This window comes from Gymnogyps californianus, chromosome 27, assembly GCF_018139145.2.
Source record: "Gymnogyps californianus isolate 813 chromosome 27, ASM1813914v2, whole genome shotgun sequence".
Lineage (NCBI taxonomy): Eukaryota > Metazoa > Chordata > Aves > Accipitriformes > Cathartidae > Gymnogyps > Gymnogyps californianus.
The window spans coordinates 6,127,503-6,152,045 of record NC_059497.1 but is presented as its reverse complement, the minus strand read 5'-3'; the positions used below and the strand labels follow the sequence as shown (position 1 = coordinate 6,152,045).

General features: G+C 44.9%; 3 protein-coding genes across 5 annotated transcripts in view; 2 read left to right on the top strand and 1 right to left on the bottom strand.

Moving 5' to 3' along the window:
* CEPT1 (choline/ethanolamine phosphotransferase 1) overlaps window positions 1-7,791 on the bottom strand; it is a 32,451-nt gene extending 24,660 nt beyond the window's left edge. The window contains exons 1-3 of one of the 3 annotated variants that reach the window (XM_050911552.1): window positions 7,775-7,791; window positions 4,751-5,152; window positions 852-999 (exon numbers count right to left, since the gene is read on the bottom strand). In XM_050911552.1, the coding sequence (XP_050767509.1) occupies window positions 852-999; window positions 4,751-5,146 (544 nt within the window). In that variant the 5' untranslated portion in view covers window positions 5,147-5,152; window positions 7,775-7,791. Of the gene's footprint in view, window positions 1-851; window positions 1,000-4,750; window positions 5,153-6,887; window positions 6,907-7,774 lie in introns of those variants that run through there. The other 2 variants (XM_050911553.1, XM_050911551.1) reach the window with 2 other exon arrangements.
* The window catches only part of LOC127026358 (guanine nucleotide-binding protein G(i) subunit alpha-3), a 378,524-nt gene that overhangs the window by 206,888 nt on the left and 147,093 nt on the right, over window positions 1-24,543 (top strand). The gene's annotated exons all lie outside the window — the stretch shown is intronic.
* On the top strand, window positions 11,121-23,305 carry DRAM2 (DNA damage regulated autophagy modulator 2). Its single transcript, XM_050911559.1, has 8 exons — window positions 11,121-11,204; window positions 13,645-13,802; window positions 14,499-14,566; window positions 15,129-15,268; window positions 17,804-17,981; window positions 21,393-21,475; window positions 22,462-22,554; window positions 22,974-23,305. Exons 2-8 carry the CDS (start codon window positions 13,672-13,674, stop codon window positions 23,079-23,081), a joined length of 801 nt encoding a protein of 266 aa, XP_050767516.1. The 5' UTR covers window positions 11,121-11,204; window positions 13,645-13,671; the 3' UTR covers window positions 23,082-23,305.

The following is a 24,543-nucleotide window of genomic DNA, read 5'->3' as shown; positions in this document are numbered from 1 at the left end:
ATTTAAAAAAGTACAGACTGTAAAATGTATATTTAAATTCATATCAATTACCAGAAGTCCTCAATATTGAGGGTTTCTTAGTCTCCTACATTTTTATTGAACTTAATGGGATTAGATATCAAGGGACTTGAGTGATTTATGCAATTGCAGCCTGGGGCCAGAGTTTTGGGGTTCTCATGTATCCAAGATTTGCTGGACATTTTTTTTCCTGATTTTCTGAACTTTTATTATGCCATTAAGAAAATCTAAGGTCTGTCATTCAAGATTCATAAGGTAACTATGCTTTCCCCTCCACCCTTTAAATACACGACTTTGATAAAGTATTTGTAAAAATTTAAAGCATAAGAGCTTTAGAATTTAAGTAACCAAAAGCATCTGATCACTCTTTTGCAATGGAGTTAAACTTCAGGCCAGCCGAATGAACTCCGCCTACGTAGGAACTGATCTTGCCGATTCTAATCTTAAACTCAGACTTCTACCGTCTCATTGTTTAGGCTTCATACCTGTCTTGTAACCACTCTATATAATTCAATCTAAAATAATATAGAAGAACATTCTGACAACTTCTTACAGAAAATTTTTTAGAACCAAGACTCTGATAAAGCATACGCAGAAGACTGCTGGCTCAGATTGAGTTAGTCACATGCTTAATTTTTCTTTCAGTGTAATACAAGAGAAGAGATTCAGTTGATCAAGAATACTGTCTATGGAAAGAAGGTTGACTGAAAAGCTATACATTCAGCAATATCAGTTGTCCTCTTCTTCAGTAAAGAAGCATTTTTCTGTATTCCAGATTTGATCCCTGAAACAGAGTAATTTAATCCTCATACTTCAATTAAAAATAACAATACCTGTGGAAAGTGAATCACAGCCATGATCAAAAAGTTCTCCTAACGGAGTACTGCTATTTGTCCTTCTTGCTTGTTTTCCATCTATAGCATCCAGAGACTGGTAGATGAAAAGGCCACATGCACAAGCAATGTATGCCCAGGGAGGTGCCTAAGAAAGAAAGTCAACGAGAGTAAAAGATTTTTTAAACCTGAAAAAAACCAAAGCCTGGAGTTGACCTATCTTACACTCATACAGTAGTTTTTCATATGCACGCACTTCCTCATCACATGCATGGACCTTTGAGTAGCTGGTTCTTGCAAGGACAGGCAGAGGGGTTTATGACATGTGAGATGTAAATAAAACAGTGATAAGAATTGCTAGCTTAGATTAATAGGTACAGCATGTTTTCTGAAGCAGGAAGCTGCACTGTACATCTGACAAAAATTATAGTACTGCATTTGCAAAGTGGTGCGCAATTAAGTTCTTGTCTTGCTTCTATTTCCAGTCGGGGTATGTGTAAGTTGTCTGAGTGATTTAGAAACTCAAAAACCTTCTTAGCCCCCAAAAACATGCAACTGTGTCACAAACACCGAGCTCATCTTCACAAGACCTCAGTGAGGCGTCACATCCTAAAACACTGCCAAGTACAGGGTATTACCAGGCTGCAGTGGTGTGTGAGAACTATGTCATTGCAAAGTGCTCAAACTTTTGGAGTTCAAGTTGAGCTATTACATTTTCCGAGATCTGTAAAGCTTCAGTGCTCTGCAGTACAGCATCTTCACCCACACTTGTTTTTTCTATTACTAGGTAACAGGAGCTTTGCCAAATCTATGTTAATAACCCTTAATATTCACATCCTGTATAGCAATTTTTATTTCTACAGAAATACAAACAATACCAAATCCCTGCTAGACCAAAGACTACAATTCAAGCTTTTTTCAGTATTTGAAGCATAAACCATTTTGACCACAAAAGCCAGAGGGTTGCCATTAGTCTGTCTCAGTTTACACATCCATAAAACAGATATTATTGGATATTTTGCAATCTTCACATTTGATACACTTTATAAAAGTGAGCATTTATGAGCAGCTCTATTTTACAGACCACACCAATAAAGTCCAAATACAGCTAAGTAGCTTAATCAAGCTGACTTGCCTCTCATAAAGCTCTGGAGTCCAGCTCCTTTTGGTGTATGCAACCATGACTCATTTGTAGCACATCAACTTAAATATATTTCTTTTTACAGCTTGCATTGTTCCCGCTACTGCATTTTACTAAAACAGTTCATTCTGCCTCAAAAGCTGGCACCATGCTCAGCTTTTAGCAGTGTATCTACACAAACCAGCACAAGAAGAGAGGTAAGGGGTAGATGTGTCACCCAAAAGCAGAGGACCACATTTAGACAATGTTTTGATGTCACAGAATTCCATCCCATGATACCATTTCTATTTCTCACATATAGATTTTATATGCAATGTTTACGTTACTTTCAGGGTCACGCACTTTTTCCTCTATAAACTTTACGAAAAAAAAAATCAGACTGTTGGCTCTTCTTTCTTAAATGCTACTTTTATTACCAGTGTAGGTGTTTCCACTTAGATGTTATTTGTATGGGCATAAGATTTCACAGTTCCCTCTCATCCAAATCTTTTTTCCTTTTTTGTTTTTTTTTTTTTTTTAAAAAAACAGAAATTCAGGTACCATTCCATTGCTCAGCACTTCGCTAGCTGGGATCCCCCCAACTAAGCAGGCAGTAGAACTATTTGTATCTCATTTTCTTTTTGGTTACCACTGAAGCTGTAAATGATAGTTATATTCCCTTGGCTACACCTTTCATCAACAGGAAGAGGCAAGTTGCTTTTGAAAAAAGCAGAACTGAGACTGAGCTACAAGGAAGAGACAATTTACATCTGAAAGCAATAGTGCTTTCAGAAAAAAAAAAAATCTGTTTCTGGAATTTCAAAGCCCCATTTTCTTCCCCAGACAGCTACTTGACACTTAAAAAGCACAAGCTCACAGCTCCACCACCGAGATGGCATCCTCTCTGTCGTGCCAGCACACAGGGCTGCAGTGCCATATGGCAAATCAGAGCAGGCTGAACGCTACCTCAGCAGAAAGTTATTTTTCAGCTAAAGTGAGAAGACAATCTCATTCACTTCGCACAATAACTCTCAAACTGTTAAACACGAAACAGCGTTTTAATACAGCAGGCTACAGCTAACATTATGACTTTCTGACACTCTGAGTGTAGCTTAGTGCATACTTCAGAAGTTTAATTACCAACCAAAATACAACTGTACTCTAAATTTTAAATTATGCTCTGATTCAGTGGCCTATACGAGCTGCTAAGTTGCTGAAATAGAGACAGGTTGAAGTCTCTCTATCGAACTGGATTTCAGAGTCTCAGCCCCCATCTAATACTGCTATGGGAATAAGTGGCAAGTTAAAACGAAGCCATACAACAATGCCATAGCCTGAAAGAGGAAGGAGCTGCTCTAAGTATTCACTGCTCGAACTTAATATTCACTTTTGATCTTACACCTGCCAAATTCCACACGTTATTGTGAAACTATTTCAACAGATTTCTAGAAGAGGTCAACATCCCTTTACTATGTCATATGTGGAACAGGGACATAGAGCATTGAATGTGCCAACCGACGCGGGTTTTAGTCAGTCTAGTCGGAAACAAACTGTATGCCGCTTGACTACGAAGTATTTTCCCAACCTCAGATGGGAGACTTGGTTACAAAGGAGTTCAGATATTTTAAAAGCCAGAACTCATCAAATAGCTGGAGAATGTCTCATATGTAATACATTTTCTGTACCAAATAATTCCCTTTTTCAGTGCATACAGATATGAGCAGCTTTTAAGATTCAACATTAAAGTGACAAAACTTTTCCAGTGCACAAAAATGAAAGCCTTCAAGTGCCTTACGAGGTAACTCTAGTGAGGGAGAACAGTCTTTGAAACTAACTAGTAACTTGAAATGCCTTGTAAAGACTTTTGTACCCCTGAAACCAGGAATTACAGGAAGTTAAGACAGTTCTCCTGAGGACAGGTCAGGAGCTTTCAGTGCATTCAGAACAAAGAATAAAACTACTGACTTTTATCCAGCCTCCTCACAGCACGGACTACTCACGCAGCATGCTGCTCAAGAGGACAACTTTGTGTTCCCACAGCTCATCACACACTGTCTGATGGTCCTGATCTGAGCTGCCTGGTAACACGAACTGCCAGGGCCCACACAGGATGAAGAAAGGTGTTCCGTTATTTTAATAAGCTGGGTTTAGTCACACCAGCCACGGAGGAAGCAGCTAGCCTTGATCTCTCAAGCTGCGCCACTTTGGAGCTCAGTCCCTTGTCTGAGCTCGAGTTCCTCGCTGTGTTGCAACTCTAGCCGGGCCCGCAGGCAGACTGAGCTCGCTGCCAATCGAGTCACCTTGCACTTCTTGTTGTGTGGTAACTCTAGATCAGAAAGCTGAAGGTGACTAACCCAGTCACAAGCAGAGAAAGTAAACAGGCAAAAATTCCGCATGCCATGCAAGCAAGCCAGCTGCAAATCCATTTCTGATTTGTCTGCACATACACTCAAGCCTTGTAGGGCTGCAGCTTTCATGCAGCAGCTCCTTCACAGCTGCGACCGAACAGCTATTTTGGTACTAGACCCCATTTCATACAGTGCATGTTGGCCAGAGGAACTGCTGTTTCACTCAGCAAGTGCTCTTTTTGCATGCAAGCACTCACATAGAGACACACGCATTACAAACATTTCTAGAGAATAGCTTAAATGTATGAAAACTGCAGGCTGGTCAACGAGAAACAGTTCTCCACAAAGATGAGAACCCACCAGAAAACAGCGGGAGCTGCTACTAGATGACAGTAACTACGAACAAAGATTGTCAGAGGTCGATAACTTACCTGTTCTGTAGCTGTTGGGCAGTAATATACTAATAGCAGAGTTGTAAATATATTTATTAACAGTCCAATGATAGTGATCAGATTCGGGGCAATCCAGGCTGGAACTCTTCCAACTAACCATTCCCAGTAACCTTGCATTAGGGGTTCAAGCAGGGATCGTCCGGCACTCTGATATTTGTGTTCTTCTAACCGTTTCAGCTGGTGCTTTGACAAGGGAGGTGTAGGCAACTGAACTAGCTTGCTTAACACACATCCAGCGGCGGGACCATGACCGCAGCCCGCCGGGGATTCCAGGTGCGACTCCCCACATCGCCTCTTTATGTTTCGATGCCCACTCATGGATTGGGCGGCCTCAGAATTTTTATTTGGCAGGTAGCAGCTGTTACGGAGAATCATAAGATCCTGCAACATAAAGGGTTGAGACATACTGAAGGTGAAGAGCACAAATGAGATTTTAAGATATCAGAAGTTTCTAGGCGCTGCTCTAAGGAGCATTTCATTTGCCACCAGCAAACCAAGATTTTATAAGAGTTCTCCCTTAGAAAAGAAAGATATTTGGAGAATTGCTGAGGGCAAGACAGGAAACAAGTGTTCTCAATGCAGTTATAAAATGGTAAAGTTGCACTTGTTTACTTTCCTTGCTGCCTACTGAAGCAAATATCCTGCAGCACCAGCCTAAATTTCATCAGCAGTAGAAACTTACACCACACCACTGACTTATGTTACAGACTAAGGCACAGTCAGTCCCCTCGCATCTCTCTCATAGGAGAGCTAGCTGTACGCAACAGATGTACGGCACTTTAGCTTATCGACTGATGGCACTAAAGATTTCTCTGTATTTGTAGTGTTTTTAGTTTAACTGGTTTGAAGAAGCTTTGCTTCTTTGGTGAAGCTGAAGAACTACCTAAAAGCAGTTATAAGCATTTTTTTTTTCAGATTGCTGTTCCTTATTTCAGTTTTGCTGTGGCTTTTTTCTTCTCCAAATTTAACCCAGTTCAGGTGAAAGCTCATTATCTATTCAACTTTTAAGATGTGCAAGAAACATGCAAGAGATAGAGAGCTTTAGCTGGTCAAAGACAGCCTACAGACACCAGCATGAGGCAGCTGTGAAAAGAAAACACAGGGTCAGGAACAGCATTTCCAGCGCAAACAAGGACCCTCGTGATGTTCCATCTCCCTTGACGGCAGGTGACCAGAAACACATAACTCTCTACACAAACTAGAGGAGAAGCAGTAGAGAATGGAGACTAAAAAGAAAAGTTTGCGATTTATCTACAAGAGGCAACCAGGAAAAAAAAAGACAAAACCTAGTTGTGAAGTCTAGCAGAATCAAGCTAGAGAGTGAAAGATGACAGCTATCTCTAAAGTCATCAGCAACACACACACCAGGTAGGGAAAATAAGCTATGTAAATCAAAGGTCAATACTGGCATAAGAACAAGTGCTCTCATTTCCACTCTCCACAGCTTAATTAAGGCAATTTCCAACAGTGAAAAGCCAGCCTCAGAAAGCCCTGTCAGTGGAAGGGGAGGAGAAAGCAAGCAAACAGGGCCTTGCTTATGCAGGAACTTGATAAGTTTGGGAGCAGGCAGACCTGCACCCATTCGTTTATCAGGAAATCAGACTTAGTCACTTAGGAGGTCCCTGTGGGTGTTGTCCTGGATGACCAGAAACATTAGTTCCAATGCAAAAAAACTATATGCTTTTCCTCTCTTCCTGAAGGGTTGCCCTCCCCCGAGGAGAGAAAACAACCAAAGACCACCTCGTCCTCCAAAACAAATCCCACACTGCCCGGCTTCCGCAGGACTTTCACCCGGGCCTGGCTGCTCGCCGGCAAACACCCAGGGGATGGGAGGGAGGACAAAGGCACCTCTCGGCCCAGCCAACCGCTTCGCCCCCAGCCCGAAGGAGGCAGCCCCCGGGGCGGCCAGGACCCACCCGCACCCAAGCCGGGCGGCTGTACCCCAGCCCCCGGCCCAGCCCGCAGCACAGGCCCAGGCCTGACCTCAAGGACCTCACCCACACGGGGCCCCTCTCCCCCAGGGACCCCGTCCCACCCGGGGCGACCGCGCAGAGCCGGGAGGACGGACCCCATCCCCTCGCGTCCCGCCCGCCGCCGAAGCAAACCCGGCATTTACCTCAGTCTCCCCACACCGGGCGACGCTTTTACGCCCCTTTTGCGACGGCCGGAAAGGAGGTGGGCGGCGGCGGCGGCGGGCGCCGGGGGCGGGGCGGGGCGGGGCGGGAGGGAGAGGGGCGGAGAGGGGCGGGGCGAGGCCGCCGCGGGGACGGCGCGGGAGCGGCTGAGGTAAATTGGGGGGGCAGGGGGAACTCACCGCGCACGGCCTCCCCTCCCCGCCCCGGGTCCTGCCCCTCCCGTGGCCTCCCCGGTTCTCCCCTCAGCGACCCTCCGGCCTCCCTTCGCCTCCCCGTCACCCCTCAGCGACCCTCCGGTGTCCCGTGGACTCCTCGGTGTCATCCTCGGCCTCCTCCTTCCTGACCCCTTGTCAGCCCTGACCGCCCTCACCGCTGCCCCCCTGCCGCGCCTAACGACCCGCCGGCCGCCCTGGGAGCCCCCAGCGCCCCTAGAGACCCCCCGTTACCTCAGGTGCCTCCCCTCCCTCCCCTAACAAATCCCCCGCCACCCTGGTCACCCCCCTCGTGCCCCCCTGTCAGCCCTAGTGACCCCCCATCGCTCTCCCTGCTGTCCCAGTGACCCCCGACCACCATCCCCCGTGGCCCCGCCATCGCTTCCAGTGACCCCCCTGCCCCGGGGACCCCATCGAGCCCCTCTGTCCTTTCACCTCTCAGGCCTCCCCTTTCCCCCCTCCATCTCCCCTTCCTTCCTGCCCAGCTGCCCTCCTAAACCTTCCCTCCATCCTGGTGCCTTTTCCCTCTCTCTTACCACCCAGAGCTGCCCCCATGCACCGGGCGCCTCCAGTCCCTCTCTGTGACCTTGCAGTAACTTCGATTCCCAAGCTGTAATGTGGGAAACTGTCTCCCGTGCTCTGCTTCAAGTACTCACATATTTTTAGCTGCTTTGCTCTGGTTAGACAGGTTGGACTGACAGGTAGCGTGCGTTTGTCCTGGACACTGAGCTCCTCAGTCAGCTGTAGCGACAGGCCGGTATCGTGGTACGCCAGGTTTCTAAAACAGGCATTGGTACATCGTTATGTCATGGTATCTTGTGCCTGGCTCTGTTTGGTTTGGCGCCGTGCCATTCTGCTGCTTCCCCAGCTGGGTAAAAGGGGCTTAGCGAGGGCATAAAGATCCTCGCCTCAACTCTCTGGAAGCTGACCCCCATATCCAAAAGATTTAATAGCAACTTTTTTCGTGTCTGTACCAAGAAAACACTCAAAATGAGTCAGCTGTCATTACCCTGCAGTGGGAACAACAAAGGTGACACGTTTCCTACTTTCTTACTTCTAGTCCTTTGAGGATTAGCAACCTTTAACTGTTGTTATCAGTTTGACCCTGACAATAAGTTGCGCAAATGAACATGTTCAATCCCTTTCTGACTCATCCCCATACAACCTTCGTGTTTACTCTAGGAATGCACAGGGCAACTTGCTTTGGCTTCCTTCCTTCAACACAGTGCCTGTTGGAGTATTTTTCTAGAGAGAGAAACGAGTATCCCTTAGTACGGCTTTATCGCTGCCTGTCTTGCTGAGAGAGCAGGGAAGAGGCAGGTTGACAATCAGGGTATCAGCATTCATTTAGAAATTTCCCTTTTCCCCACGTACTTTCAACCATCTTTTCAGCATTATCATTCCAGGTAACATTAACTTTCTGCCGTTAATGGTCTTGGCCACCTTTCATTTTCATTTGTAGTTTCTATTCCGCATGCTCAAGCATGTGCAGAATGCTGCTGCACACTTCCTGCATTTAAAGAAAAACCTCAGAGATGATTAAAATCTCCTTCGCTTTTGAAACACTTCCTTGACTTGCTGTTGATGATGATTTGATAACGTCTATCGCAGGAAAGATCTGTGATATTCAGTCTGGGGCTTAAAAACCCCCTTAGGACACAAAAGTGCCTGCAGATGAGGATAAATGTTTAAGAACTTCCTAGTTATGCTGAAAAGAGAGGCTAGCCATTGCCATTGTATAATCAGTTGGCAAAGGACCTTGTGACAAAGCAAGGAGGTTGAGTGTGTTTTCTTTCTCGCTGTTGAAAACAATAGGACAGGATGAGGTGTTAATTTATTTCAGGACCTTCCAGCTGGCAAATTGCATGGCAGTTCCATCCTGCCTCCCAGTGACTTGAGATGCCTGGTTATGCGCCTGTGCTTGCCTGGACGCTCCCCGTTCAGAGCCCTGTGAGTTGGCAGTGACACGGTGTAGCTGCAGCAGTGCGAAGTTTGGATGGCCTCGGGCAGATGGTGCCATAAATGTACACAGCGCTTTGCACGGAACAAAGCCTGTGTTTGGTATATACAGTCTGCCCACATAATAGCGTGAAAAAAGACTTGATTTCAGTGAAAAAAATTTAAACAGGAAGGAAGATGAAGGGAGATGATAAGAATTCAGGGAAGATCTTGACAGAGGTAAGAAAGAGAATTTAGTGGGGAAAAAATTTACAAAACAGTTTTAAGTGTAAGGAGAGTTTGTCAGGGGTTTATGTCTGTGAAAGTAAGAGGACCAGAGCTGCAGTTTTCTGACAGAGCCCAAACCAGCTCTAATCCCCGTGCCGTTGGGATGTACCAGCCCACAGCTATATTCACAGTAAGAAGTTGTGCCTCACCAGAGCTCTCAGGTTGCAACTGAAGCTACTACACTGCTCTTTACACCTGACCACATAAAAACAATCATAATTTGTGTCCAGACCTTAGCTTTGGGCTGAGTGACAGCAGAGGTTGCAGAGATGCCCAGTCTTGACTGACTGAGGGCTTCTCTGCAGCAGGGCTTGCTCTGGAGCAGACATTGCCGATGAGCTGCCTGCGTGGACACATTTATTATGTAATGAGAGCAGTATCCAGGGGGGAAATTGGGAATAGCTGTTCTGCTTTAGTAAGCTCGCCTTAGTCCAGGTAAATCAATCTCCATAGGCATGCAAATACTCCCAACAGGTGGAGAATCTGCTTTGTCTGTGAGCCTGACCCCCACATAGCTTCAGTCCCACTGCATCCACATGGCAACGTGTCCTGGTTTTGGCTAGGATAGAGTTAATTTTCTTCCTAGTAGCTGGTATAGTGCAGTGTTTTGGATTTAGTAGAAAAATAATGTTAACACACTGATGTTTTTAGTTGTTGCTAAGTAGTGTTTATACTAAGTCAAGGATTTTTCAACTTCTCATGCCCAGCCAGCAAGAGGGCTGGAGGGGCACAAGAAGCTGGGAGGGGACACAGCCAGGACAGCTGACCCAAACTGGCCAAAGGGATATTCCATACCATATGATGTCATGCCCAGTATATAAACTGGGGGGAGTTGGCTGGGAGGGGCGGATCGCTGCTCGGGAACTAACTGGGCATCGGTTGGCGAGTGGTGAGCAATTGCAGTGTGCATCACTTGTTTTGTATAGTCTAATTCTTTTAGTATTATTATTGTCATATTATTATTATCATCATAATTATTTTTCGTTCCTTTCTGTCCTATTAAACTGTCTTTATCTCAACCCACGAGGTTTTTTTTTCGATTCTCTCCCCCATCCCACTGGGTGGGGGGGAGTGAGCGAGCGGCTGCGTGGTGCTTAGTTGCCGGCTGGGGTTAAACCACGACACAGCGGCACCCCAAGGCTGTGTCTGACCAGCACCCAAACGTTGTAGACATCTGTGCAAGCTTATGAATATCGCCAGCTAACAGGAACGCAGCACAGTATCTCCTCTCTGACGTTCTCCAGTGTGTGAAGATGACAGCTGCTCATGTGAAGACAGGAGTTGTGGGATGTCTGGTTAAATTCAGGTTGCTTCAGCACCTACCCTGCCATATATTTAGCGTAGCGCCAGCAATCACATTGGGATGCCCATCCACAATGAAACGGGAAGACTCCATGTTCTGTCCTCGTCCTTATGTGAAAGCAGTGATCGTAGGCACGGGTTTTAATTGCATTAAAACAGTTGCATTCATTTTTTTTCTTGAAAGCTTCTCACTTCAAGTTAAAACTTTGTGTAGACAAGTCCTATAAATCAGAAAGTCTTAAACACCTTTTTTTCTGCATTTCTACCACCATACACAAGCTTCACTCCTTAAACCACTTGGAACATAGGAAAAACATACTGTGTCAGGCCACCAGTCCATCTAATCCAATGTCTAGTCAGCAGCAAGGACTAATAAAAGATGCTAAGAAGGAGAATAAATACTATAGAGTAAGAGGTATACATGTACCTCACATCTTGATTATTTTCCTTTATATCTCAAAGATTTAGAAAAAAAATGAAGCGAATGTGGAACTTCACCAGAAAGATGACTTTGGATTCCCCTTGAGGTGACATTTCTTTTGATGCCCTTGTTCTCAGGTATGTGGCATATTGTTTTGTTTGTTTGTTTTCAGGCAAAAATCTATGAGCTCAGAAATAAAGCTAAGGCACTGTCAACATTTAAATGCTAAAGGAAAAGTCAAATCTAAGCATCAGACTGACTGCTTGAAGTTTTGAATTACAGGCCCAGGCACGTAACATCTATAACACAGAATGCCATGCAAAACATGCATTTCTCTTTCAAATTCCCAATTTACTCATATAAGAGACGAGATTGTGAAGTTATATTAATTACTATTTTTACTGCATTACAGTGTTACAATGGAAGTCGACATTAGAGGGTAAATGTTACACTTAGCTTAAAAATGAAAGCTTAAGGGTAAGAAAGCAAGCACCTTTAATTCTATCACTATTCTTATTCACTACATGTCCTGTTAGACACCTTCATCTGCTACCTAACATCTTCCTTACAACCAGCTGAACCTTTAATTTTACGAGGATGTAATTGTACATTCTTTTCAAGGGTTATCTTTTGTTACCTCCCAGGAGAATGCCAGAGCTTGTTTGTTCTTGTCTGAACCGCTAATATTCTAGGCTTAAAAGCAGCACAAACCCAAGTCACCAGTTTCTGGTAAATGAGCAATTCTCGTTATGCATTGTTATGCATTATGTGATGAATCTGTCAGCCTGGCCTTCCGCAAGCTCTCCTAGACATGCATGCTGGCAAAGGTCAGCAAAAAGATATGAGAAAGGTCTGCCTGTGACCAAATACCTGCTGTGTGCAGTAAATCGACGTCAGAAGAGTGCCGAGGCCTCCTAAGTGAGATGCAAAGGAGTTGATCAGCTCTGATCTGTTGCACGATTCACCCACTTTTGTTTCAGCTTCTTTTTTCTTCCCATGAGACTTTCTAGTCTTGGTGCTTCCTATCTCTTTCTTTCTTTTCTCTTTCTCCTTTCTTTCAGTCTCTCACACTCTAGGCAATGTCCGCCTCCTAAAACCTCTCAGTGCTGCGCTCCTTCCTATTTTGTCTCAACATTGTTTTGCTTTTCTCACACACTGTTTGATCTTTGCCTGGATGCCCTTGGATCTGTACTCTTTATTATTTGCTCTTCACCGTTGTCCTATTTCATATTCCATTTACAGTCTCCAGCTTCAACTATGCTTAAACACTTTCTGTACTCTTCTCACCAGTGTAAATGTAAGGGAATGCCATCAGTAAAATGGCATAAAACGCAGGAGCAAGTATGGCCTAGAGTAGAGAAGGCTCAGGTGGGACCTCATCTCCCTACCTGACGGGAGGGTGCAAAGAGGACGGAGCCAGGCTCTTTTCAGTGGCGCCCAGTGACAGGACCAGAGGCAGTGGGCACAAACTGAAACACAGGAGGCTCTGTCTGAACATCAGGAGACACTTTCTCACTGTGAGGATGACTGGGCACTGGCACAGGTTGCCCGGAGAGGTTGTAGTATCTCCATTCAAAAGCCGTCCTGCACAACTGGCTCTGGGAGGCCCTGCTTGAGCAGGGAGCTTGGACAAGATGACCTCCAGAGGTCCCTTCCCACCTCAGCCATTCTGGGATTCTGAAATCAGGTCTGTTTAACTTTGTATTTGAAGCCGATAGAAAATTACTTCCCTCTAGCAGCAAGAGTAGAGAGGAGTCACAGTTCTTTGTGCGTGAGCTCACCAGGGTGACACCATTGCACATCATTGCCCTTAGAGAACTGGAGGTAGAGACACAGATCTGCTGTCAGGTTTGGGACTTACGGAACTGGATAGCGTGAGTACAGACTTTGCCATTTCACTCCACTGCAAATGGACCTTTTCCTCCCACCTGTAAAAACACGGTAGCTGCTAGACTGCCACCAGGAATAAGTAGCCCTTGAGTCTGAAGGTTGTGGCTGGTAGCAGTCAGCTCTTGCTCATAGATATCTGTGAGCTTATTTAAGTGATGCTTATAACAGATGTTGAGTCACACAAGTAGTGTGTGACAGGTAGTAAATGAGTGCAGATATTAAAGTAATTTTAGGTCATTTCCTCCACGTCTGCCCAGTTGATTGTTAACGGAAGTCAGAGGCTCCACAACAGCCACCATCAGTTAAACTGTCGCTACTGGGACACGTTCTCTGTCAGCCTCACTAATTCTAACACGGTGTTATGACACAAGGGTAAGAAGAAAATAGAGTCAGTTATTCACAGTGACCCACTTGACCTTATTCTGGCAGCAGCAAATGCTGAGACATGTAGTAAAGTGACACTACTGGTTTCTTTTCTCATGATCTTCTAAGAATTTCAGAATTAACATTTCCAGATGTTATTTCTGCTTATTTATGATTGCTTCTATGCTGTGAAGTCAAATGTTCACTTCAGGTTTGCAGGACAGGACTGAGCAATATCAAATTGCTGTACTGGAAGCAGCTTGCATCAAGAAGAGCAAAACCTTTGTGAAATCTTAGTAAACCTTTGTATTTGATTCCTCACAGTGTTCGGAGTTAGAAGTCAGCACTGAAATGTGGTGGTTTCAGCAAGGCCTCTCTTTCTTGCCTGTGGCTTTGGTTGTTTGGTCAGCTGCATCTTTTGTGTTTTCATACATTACTGCAATCGTCCTACACCACGTCGACCCTTTGGTGCCCTACATCAGGTCAGTAACGTTCATACTGTATCATAGTATTGAATTGGCCTCTCACTCCTGTGAATTCTTCCCCAACTCCAAACTTTAAACAGCAGTTCTTAACTAACAGCTCCAGTTTTAAAGTTACTAGCTGTTTATAGTTATTTGTGTGTAACTCTATTTAAAGTTGTCTATTTTCGTGCAAAAGTCTAACCTTTAAGCTGTGGCTGTGTGAACATATCCTTAAAATGATGATGAACAGGAAAACTGGGGTGCATCTCCAACCCTCTGTTCGGAGTAAAGCGTCTTGCTGTCACCAGGTTTGGTTGCATCAGTAAATCTATACTATAATCTATATTCCCAGCTGCATTGCATCAAGGCTGTACATATGACCTTAGTTTTGGTCTTTCAGTTTTCCAGGTTCTTCATTTTTCTGGTTTTAATACTCTTTATTCACCTTTTGTGGAATCAAGAATATAAAAGGAATAGTTACACCAAGTATGTTCATTCCTTGTTCTGAGGATAGCATGTCTTTATCATGCTTATTTCTATAGCTCTAAAACTAGCACGGTATAGTTTGATTAATGAGAAATTCAGTAAAAAGTATCTGGGAGGGTTTTTACAAATCTGTTTCTTATGGTTCCTTTGTAGACTGAAATAAGTAAAGTTGTGTTGCAAGTATTTTTAGTATAGATAGATACGTATCACCCCATTTATCTCTTCCAGTGATACAGGGACAATACCTCCGGAAAGATGCTTATTTGGGATCATGTTAAATATTTCTGCTTTCTTGGGTGAGTATAGAAAGCTGTCCTTGGCGAACTGCAGGCAGTTCTGGAATGCACACAGTTGTAAACAATTTAATTTCCTTATTCAGATCATTAGACAGCCTGTAATTCTCAGTAAAAAACTAAATTCTAAGCAATCAATCTTAATTATCTTAAGCAATTCAGAGGAAAGTGCATGGCAGTGGTGTTATTCACAAAGCCAGCATGACAATTGCAGATTCCAGAAGGCCAAAAATGTGTTTAAAAAACCTCAGCAGGCTAGTAAGAGAAATAGAAATGCAGATTCAGGGCAGTCACCTTAGTTGTGCTGCGATTATGGAGAGGGGGAAAACAAACCTAGTATGTCTTTCAAATGAAACAGATCAGAAAAATCTAGGAAGTTGACTTGTTTACCATTATATTATTTCAGTTTTGACTTCCAGATTCTCAGCTTTCCTATTTCAGTGTACCATAAGACAGTTTTTGTATTTTAAACTGTTGCCTCTGTCACTCAGCATCTTCCCAGTTAAAAAAGGACAGTCTACTCATCAGCTGAAAATCTTACTGCATTTGTGTTCTTCATTAACAGGTATGGCTACCATGTATGTCCGTTATAAACAAGTTTACGCTTTGAATCCAGAAAAATCCAAGATCATCAAGCTTAATAAGATTGGCCTTACACTAGGATTGATGAGCTGTTTTGGACTTTGCATTATTGCAAATTTCCAGGTTTGTGCTTTGCTTGCAATGTCCTGAAGCTGTCCGGAGCTGTGTGTGTGTGCGTTTACTGAGGTATCTGATAAAATGGGGGTTTTACTGAAGGCAAGGCTTTTTAGGGCAAACCTGTTTTTTGTCAAATTCCCTACAGAAAACCATTAAAAAAATAAGTTTCAGTTTAGAATTTCTTAGTCATTTGCTTTATCCACTAGGACTTGTGAGCAGCCATTCGTGAAATTTCAAAACATTAAAAACCTCACGAGTTTTGCAGAAAGCAAACTCATCTTGGATATCCTTATAGGAGATTTGAAAGCCCTAGCTCCAGATTAAAAGACCACGACTATACTGCATTTTGACTCAGGAGAATCAGGTACCAAATAGTCAAAAATTGTTACAACTAGAAGTAAAGCCAACAAAAACACCCAACCCCACAAGAAGGCCAGCTCTGAAAAATCTGCGCTCTTAGGCATGTTTTCCTTCAAACTGGCACAATTCTTGAAAATACTGCAATGTTAACCAGCTTTTGAATTTCTCCATCCCAGTGTCTCTATTTTTTTTTCCTCCCCAATACTTCCCATGCCCTCCAAAAAAAAATCTGATGTTCTCACATATCACACCATCAGCAGGGCCACATTCGACATCGTTGGCTGTTACCCGCAAGACAGTTGTACAGTTGCCAGCCTCATCGGATTAATTACCTGCTGGATTTTGGGGGGATCTGCAGCGGTGCCTTTAGCCACTAGAGGCTGCAGTGTCACCTTGGTCTCCTGTTGGATTAGGGCCAGGGAAAAGCAAAGAGGAAAAGCTCCTGGAAAGCTCCACCTTTTTCCCTTCTCCTTTTCCCCTAGCACAGCTCTCCAAGTGCTTCAGCAGCCCCAGTCTTAGAAACCTCAGCACACTCGTTTGGGGTTGTTTTGTTTTTTGGAGGCCTCAATCTATTTACTTTTTTCTAGAGCCCTAGCTATACCCAGAGGTCACAGCCTCCCCTACCACACCCACCAAGCAAAAACCTCCAGGCTGTGTTCAGCTCCACGATTTCCCTCCACCACTGGTCAGGAGAGGGTATGTCTACTTTTTGTAGATTTCAAGATAATCAAAATATAGAAGGTGCATGTGAATTTGTTAACTAGTTTGTGTAACATTTCATCTTGAGCAAGACAAAAATTGGAAGTGATGTGCCTGTGCATCCAAGCGATGCTGAGGACTGGTTGAAGGCCACCCCAGAGGCAAAAGGAGCTAAAGCCCCCTGGAATCCACTAGTGACTGAAGACAACTGAAGTGTGAAAATAGACGAAGATGAACAAAGGGGATATGGGAACAGCCGTCACGCAGAGGGCTCCAGACAGCTCTCACTGCTGGGACTCAAAGCAGTGGCACAGGGCTCATCCTCATGGCATATTTAATTCACGCTGTTCAGCCAGTACTATCGCTTTATTCTAGCTGTGGCTATTGATTTCCTCTCATATAGAGCAAAGATCTCTCTCTGATGACACCTCCTCACTGAGCAGCACATGATTTTGGAGCACACGCCTTTGCCACTTGGTTATTCACTATTTAAATATAAATTCCCACCTCTGTTATACGGTGGATGCAGCACTTCAAATTCATTTGTGCACATAAGGTGCACAGAGAGATTGTGAGGAAAGGGTGACTCCAATTCCTGACTTAATGCTTACTCCGTAAAATACACAGACAGTCTCGTGCTTTAGGGCATAAAAGATCACCGGCGTGATTGGAGCGCAGGGAGGCTGCCAGGCCTGGCATTGCGCAATTGGCAAGATAACGCTTTTTAGTTTCTGTCTTTGGTTACTGTGCTTAGCCGGGGATGAGAGGAAAGGACTGAACACAACATGATTTTTCAGGGCATAAATTTGAAGTTGGGTTGTTTTCTTGGCATAACTTCTAGTTTTAATGATTTTTACTATTTGCCAGTTGATTCTCCTACAGTGTTTTTTAAGTTAAGAAGTATTACTGCTTGATTCAACCTTGTTCCTTCTGAGTATTCAAAGATACTAATTTGACAAACAAGGCTTATTCAAACTAGAGTATTCAGAGAAGCGCTAAACCTTGTTATTTTTAATCCCATTTTGGGTACTAGAACTGTGTCGTGTTTATCCTGTATTGCATTATCTTTCATAGATGTACAGATTCCTGGGATAGAAATGCTCAGTAGTTAGCCTGTTGTCACTCTCATTATCTGCCCAACTGCAGGGTTCCTTCATCCAGCTTCAGTATTACTGGCCATGATGGCTAATGAGAACAGCTCTTATAAATTCCTGTAGTGAAGATATAGCTGTGACCTGTAACTTAGCCACAAGAACTTAACAAAAGCAGCAATACAGAGGGCTGGCAGGTGCTGGCTTCCAGCTAACTCTGTATGGGCTTTCCAAGAAAAATCTGCTAAGTACTAGCACGTTCCAGAACTGCTTAGCTTGGGATGTGAGAAGGTAATGGAGTGGGTGGAGTGCCAAAGGTTTACAGAAGAAAATTGTTCTCAGCGTTTAAAATGAAACCAGGTTCTGTACAAGCAGTGCTTTCCTTCCCTAGAAATGTATTCTGTACTACGTACACGTGGTTGGAGCCTGCCTGACATTCGGAGTAGGGGCCGTTTATATGCTCGTTCAGACCGTCCTATCCTACCTGATGCAGCCAGAAGTTCACAGCAAAGACATCTTTTGGATCCGTCTGACCATGTTACTCTGGTGTTGTTCAAGCATTGTGAGCAGTATCCTTTTGCTGTGTAGTGTCACCGTAAAACAGAGCAGCCTTCACAAATGACAGTATTTGCATCTACAGTAATTGAACCTACCAATGTGAAAGGCTGTGCCACAGAAGGCCTATCGTCTTTACACGTACAGCTTGTTTCGTGCTATCTATTCGTAGTCTGTATTGCAACCTGGGAACTTTAGGAAAAAGGGAACCACCACGTTAAGCCCACAAGTGAGTCACTGGATAATAAAAAAAGGTAAGAGGGATGGTTACCACCCTTTCTCCTCTCCTTTCCTGCACACCAGAGACTGAAAATGGCAAAATAAGAGTTTATCGCAAAGAGGTCTGACTGTAGATTATGAAAGATGGGGAGAAAGGGAAGCGTACTTAAGAGATGGGTGGTTTTAAGGGGGGGAAAAAGCCAGGTAAGAAATAAAAGTGTCTGTTCCCTGGTGACAGGAATGCTGCAGCAAGTTTTATAGTTGGATACAACTAAAAGAGAAGTAACGAATGTAGCGTAAGAGAAAATACTACTAACCTAACCATGCGCAACAGCGCTGCACTGTGCAGCTGGCTCCCAGAGCAGGTTTAAAGTGCTGGCATTTGTCAGAGAGAGAATTCTGGAGCGTATTGCCAAGGTTGAGTCAGAAGAGACATTTGACCTCTGATCTCCTCCCCTGCCCATTTTGCAGTTCAAAAGACAAGACGTTTCTGACCGGCGTTCCCTAGAACCTTCCCTGGGCTCTGGAATCCATCATCTCCCTTAACTTTGAATTCTGAGTGCTGGAAGCAGCTGTGGGTTTTACAGAAATATGGGCAAACGCCTCCAGAAAGAGAGGCCTTTTTCCTGTCCAGAGTCATTTATCAATCAGGAAACTGAACCACAGGAGCTCCTCTGCTCACCCCGATGGACCTAAACATTGTATTTTGGAAATTATGACTCAGTTTTATGTCAAACAGGACTACAACACTAAAGCTTTCGAATTTACATTCCAAAGACATGAGTGCAAAAATCACTGCTTAAATGCTGTCCCTTCTGCAGCTGAATCAAGGCCACCGATTTAATCCCCACCAATTCCACTTATTTCCAGGCTGCCAGCCAAAACCAACACTAAACCATACGCCCCATTTCCCAGTGACGGAACATCTCGCTGAGCCCCCATTCCTGCTACTGCAAGATTATACAATCTGTACTAATCAGACGAGAAGCGATAGTCAGGGCACAGGCTGGTTATCTATAAAGAAGCGAGAAGGACCCTTACCTGCTGAGGAGGCTTGACACAGAGCAAGGGAGTCATCTGTGAGACTTGCCGTCCCTAGCAGAAATTTTTGGTGCTAGCAAAGAACAAGATTTTCAGCTTTGAACAGTTAGGAGCCAAATACAGTTGGGGAAGACTAAAATGGAACAGTATGATCTGCTCCAAGAGCCTTTTACAGATGCCAAAAACTCACAAACCCCAAATCTGTAGAGGTTTTTGAACCAGCGTGGTCTAACCAAAATTAGAGGGAAGGAAAGCTGTAGAAATAATGGTATATACACACATATGTGTGGAAGGGGAAGAAAAGGGAAATTGTCAAGAGTATTTTCTAAATTAACAGCTCATAATGTAATAAGGGAAAGATGGTAACAGGGAGAAGTCTGTGGCCATAGGTGAAATGGTTGTAACTGGTACCGGAGGACAGAAGGAAACGTACATTTTGTATCAGCAATAGTGTGGCCAGCAGGACTAGGGCAGTGATCGTCCCCCTGTACTCGGCACTGGTGAGGCCGCACCTCGAATGCTGTGTTCGGTTTTGGGCCCCTCACTACAAGAAAGACATTGAGGGGCTGGAGCGTGTCCAAAGCAGGGCAACGAAGCTGGGGAAGGGTCTAGAGAACAAGTCCTGTGAGGAGCGGCTGAGGGAACTGGGGTTGTTTAGCCTGGAGAAAAGGAGGCTGAGGGGAAACCTCATCGCTCTCTACAACTACCTGAAAGGAGGTTGTAGCGAGGTGGGTGTTGGTCTCTTCTCCCAAGTAACAAGCGATAGGACAAGAGGAAATGGCCTCAAGTTGCGCCAAAGAAGGTTTAGATTGGACATTAGGAAAAATTTCTTCACCAAAAGGGTTGTCAAGCACTGGCACAGGCTGCCCAGGGCAGTGGTGGAGTCACCGTCCCTGGGGGTATTTAAAAGACGTGTAGACGTGGTGCTTAGGGACATGGTTTAGTGGTGGACTTGGCAGTATTAGGTTAGCGGTTGGACTCAATGATCTTAAAGGTCTTTTCCAACCTAAATGATTCCCTGATTCTATAAAAATACTCCTGATCCTCTGCTGGAGTGAAACAGCAGAATTGCCAACACAGAAGGAGCAAAGCAGTTAATTACCTGCTCTGTAACGAGGGGAGGATGGGAGCCAGTTATTTTTGTATCACTATGATTAAATTCTTTCCATTGCAGTAGTAACTCAGGCAGGTAACTAACAGCTACTAAAGCTGTACATTTTAATTAGCAGAGAATTGGGTATCTTGCATTCAGATCAGTAACCAGAGCTCCCTGGACCACTCACATCCATTTTTTAATAAGCTTTGGAAGTCTGGGTTTTGAAAGCCATGTTTGCGCCAGTAAGTTCAGCCTTGTTCACCACCAAAACTAATCTTTCACATCAGGAGGCTCTTGATGTTTCATCTCATTAATGACTGAAGAAGTTAATACCTTAATCCTATGAAAATCAGATCTATAACTTAATGCTCCAAGTTCCATTTATAAAGCCAGTAGCACTGATGTAGCGTACCTTCCCTCTGTAAGATGTTGAAAAAGTGACATCTCGGTCACTCTGGAAAGGGCCCAGGTCTCTGATCAAATGCGGAATCATTGTCACGTGGGGTTTTTCCTTGGCTGCTGTACCAAAGCAGTTATCAAACCTTGAGTGAACTAAGAGGGAAACAGAAAAGCTAATAACCCTCTCTGCTGCAAATGATACAGTATTCCAACCTGTAACCCACATGCCAAGAATTCAAGGTGGTTGAGAAGCTGAAAAGCAATCAAAGAGGTCTAGACACGATTAGCCTGGAAAATACCACTAAAAAAAAATTCAAAATGCTAAGTAAGTATTCTCATTTGATCATAGTTTAAATGCTTTCATAAGGACGCTATGTTTGATCAAGGAGGTATAACAGGATGCAGCATACAGAGAACAAAGCTAATCGATTTAGATTAGAATTAACCTTTTCATGTGACAGTAACTAGTCAGTTGGAACAACCTGCAAGTTGAAGGGGACGATGTGAAGCAGTCCGTGTCACCATTACTGTTCATTGTGCTGAGGAGACCTTGTGGAAAACACGCAGAGATCTCTCTACAGCCTCAGCTTGACACCGTCCAGAGCCGAGTCCAAAATTTCCAAGTTGCTCATTCTTGGTCTTGAATCTTCCTTAACATATTTATTTACAGTGTTTGTTTCCTCAGTTGTCTTATACAGTGGCCTGTATGGAATGAATCTAGTGCAGAAGTTGCACTGGGACCCACAGGAAAAAGTAAGTGACTGAGCGGAGAAAATAAACAGAGAACAAAGACCAGCTACGCTATTTGCAGTGACAAATGCATCTGGGCACTTACTGCCGTTGTGTACGCGTACTCGGGATGGGAGAGGACAAGTGAGCTTTACCAGTTGAGCCAGTATGCAGCTACTTGCTGAAGTACTGCTCTGAGCAAAACAGTTGCAGCTTTAAGCATTATTTTAAATTAATCTTGCTCACGGGCAGTAACTGAACTGTCTCAATGAGCTGTCAAACTACCAGCCTGTCTGGTCTGTGCTGGTCAGCGATTCCCCGTCACTGTTACACGATAACTGTAACTAACAAACCAGCCGGTTGCAGCGAAGCAGAGTGCCTGACTGCTGCCAGGCGGGTGTCTGGTGGAGTCAGGAGGAGAAAAAAGCCAAAGGATACAAGTGATAGAGCTGCCGTTGAAGTGGTAAGTGCTGGGCAGTGAGGGATCCCAAGCGGGATGGAGAAAGGGCGTGTAGGTCTTAACAGCTCTGCCTGTCTGCCTGGCCCTCCTCATCCTCTCCAGGCACTGCTGGAGGTGTGGCATGTACCAGAGGAAGCATTATGCAGGCTGGTTGTGAGGGCTTTTCCCACCCCTCCCTTTATTTAAGCACAGGGAGCCTCTCGGAAGTCTGCTTACCTCCAAAGGAGGGCCTTGAACCTTACTTTTGTAAAGGGGTTTTGCTGTTAGTCATGCCAAGCTCTTGATTGAGGTTTTGCAGGTGGATATTAAATTCCCAGTGGGGGTCATCCCAGCTGCGCGGAGCCGGTGTTTGCCTGGTCATGCTCGCTCTTCTGCTGAGTTCAGCACTTCATTCTTAGAGACTCCAGATGCGCTAAGAAATTTTGCTCTCCAAGGCGAATAGTTGTGGATGCGGGATGTCACATGTGCAAGCCATCTTTGTGCCATTGCAGGTTCAAGAGGAGCTTTTCACACTGATTTCTTTTTTTTTCCCCCTCTCACTGTTACACAGGGCTACACAGCTCACATCATCAGTACCGTCTCAGAATGGTCGTTAGCATTCTCCTTCCTCAGCTTTTTCCTCACCTATATCCGTGACTTCCAGGTAAAATGAAGTTAATATGTTAAGCGCTCTGCTTCTCCAAGCTCTAAATAGCCTGACATGATGCAAGATGGGCCGCCTTGTACTACCAGTCACCAAGGCTGGAAGACCTATAGCATGAACAGCATTAAGCAGTCCTCTCTTCCGCAGTAGGATCTACCCCTGCTGTGTTAACGCACAGACTCCAGCATCAGACTAGCTTTAACCAGCTTCACTTGCGAGATCCGTCACGGTCGCAGGGGACGTTTGCTCTAGGATTGTGAGGCAAATGACTGAGTCAGTCCAGGAGAACAGCTTGGGAGTCAGGCTTATGGTTCTGGAGCCGATCTGCATTTTGGTGTTTCATCTGACTACTGAAATTGCCCACGCTGAGCAAGTGACACGCCTGCTAACTTGAACTTTCTTTCCTTTTTCCTATATAGAAAATCTCCCTGCGTGCAGTTGTCAGCTTGCATGGACAAACCCTCTATAACACACCGCAGGGCTTGGCGACTGATGAGCAGACACTGCTGACAGCGGGGAGCATCTAATGAAGGTGAAGAGAACATGTTCTCAGCGTAACTCAGGAATTTAATAGCAATAACGGTTGATATTTCTAAGCATTTATTTTATATAAAGAAAATCTATGAAGTGATTATATTGTACTTGATATAAAGGGCTTTGCTATTAACCCACAGAGCAATGCAAATGTTATCAGTATTGTAAACAAGCCTGTAACATTTCTACACATGCCAGTGTCATGGAAGAATTAAATGAAGGTTATTAGAGAGTCGTCTCTCCTCATCACTTCCACCACACCCAATTTTACCTCCCTCATTCCCTTGCCCTCCTCTCTCCAGTGGTTCCTCAGACCAAGTCCTTCTGGATGCACGGAGCCCCCAGTCTAGAGCCGGGCTCCCTCGCTGGGGCAGCTGGGGCTCACCCCTGACCTGCACACTACGCCAGAGTGGAAGGTCCCCAAAGCCACCTCATCCCTTGAGCAACCCACAAGGAAAACGCTCTCAGCTCCTTCCCTCCCTCCTCCTGGCAGTTGTTTGAGCTGACGGACAGGTTCGTCCGAGAGTCCACCTCCGGTGTCCCTATTGCACAAGCCTAGGAAGAGTCAGACCGCACAGCCCGTGTCCTGCTCGCTCCCGGGGCGAGCACTGACTCTTAAACGAGCACAGAGCAGGACGCGTGTCCTTGTAGCCTTCACGTCCCTAGTGCTCCCCCGAGAGAGAGTCTCCAACCCAAGAGCCAGCTCCTCGTTCCTCTTGCTGCTTCCAAAAGCTGTCACCGGGGGTTGCCAGCCCTGAGCCTGACCTTGCCGCTTGTCAGGGGGCTCCAGGGGTTGAGCTCCACAAGGCTTTCAGTGCTGGACACCCCAGGCGCGTGCCAGGGCGTTTATACGGAGGGTTTTCATAGGGACAACCTCCCACACACAGTAGTCATGTCCGGACCAAGCCAGAAGCCTTAAAAATAACGCATTTGCTCTAGTTCTACCAAAGTACAGCACAGGAAAGGGATATTTGATGACAGACAGACCTACAGAATACGTTGTCAACAGCTGCCTTCCTAAATTATTGCGCAAGTCTACAGCTACCTAAGCTCTAGCATGCGTTTCCTCCCACACCAAAACAGCTTATGCCGGCATCTTCCCTTCCCTGCAGGGGCAGGTAAAGGAGCAGGAGAGGAATCTAAGCTGGAGGCCTCCTGGAAATCCCAGCAGCTGCCCTGGGCAACTTCCTTCTCCCAGATTAAAATAGGATGTCTCCATCGCAGTCGTGCTTTAGTTGCGCTTGCAGCCTGGTTCAACCCAGAGTTCAGACAGTTCACGTAGTGAAAACAAGCTTTGGAGCCAGAAACCTGCCAAACTACTGATGCCAGTGGAGCAAGAGGACAAGCAGATACGATTAACATGGAGTCACAGAGACCCCAAGGGCTCGACAGCTTGAGGAAAATTTCCCCGAGTCTTATATTTTAGCTGCTGATAAACCCCTAGGGGTCAGGGCC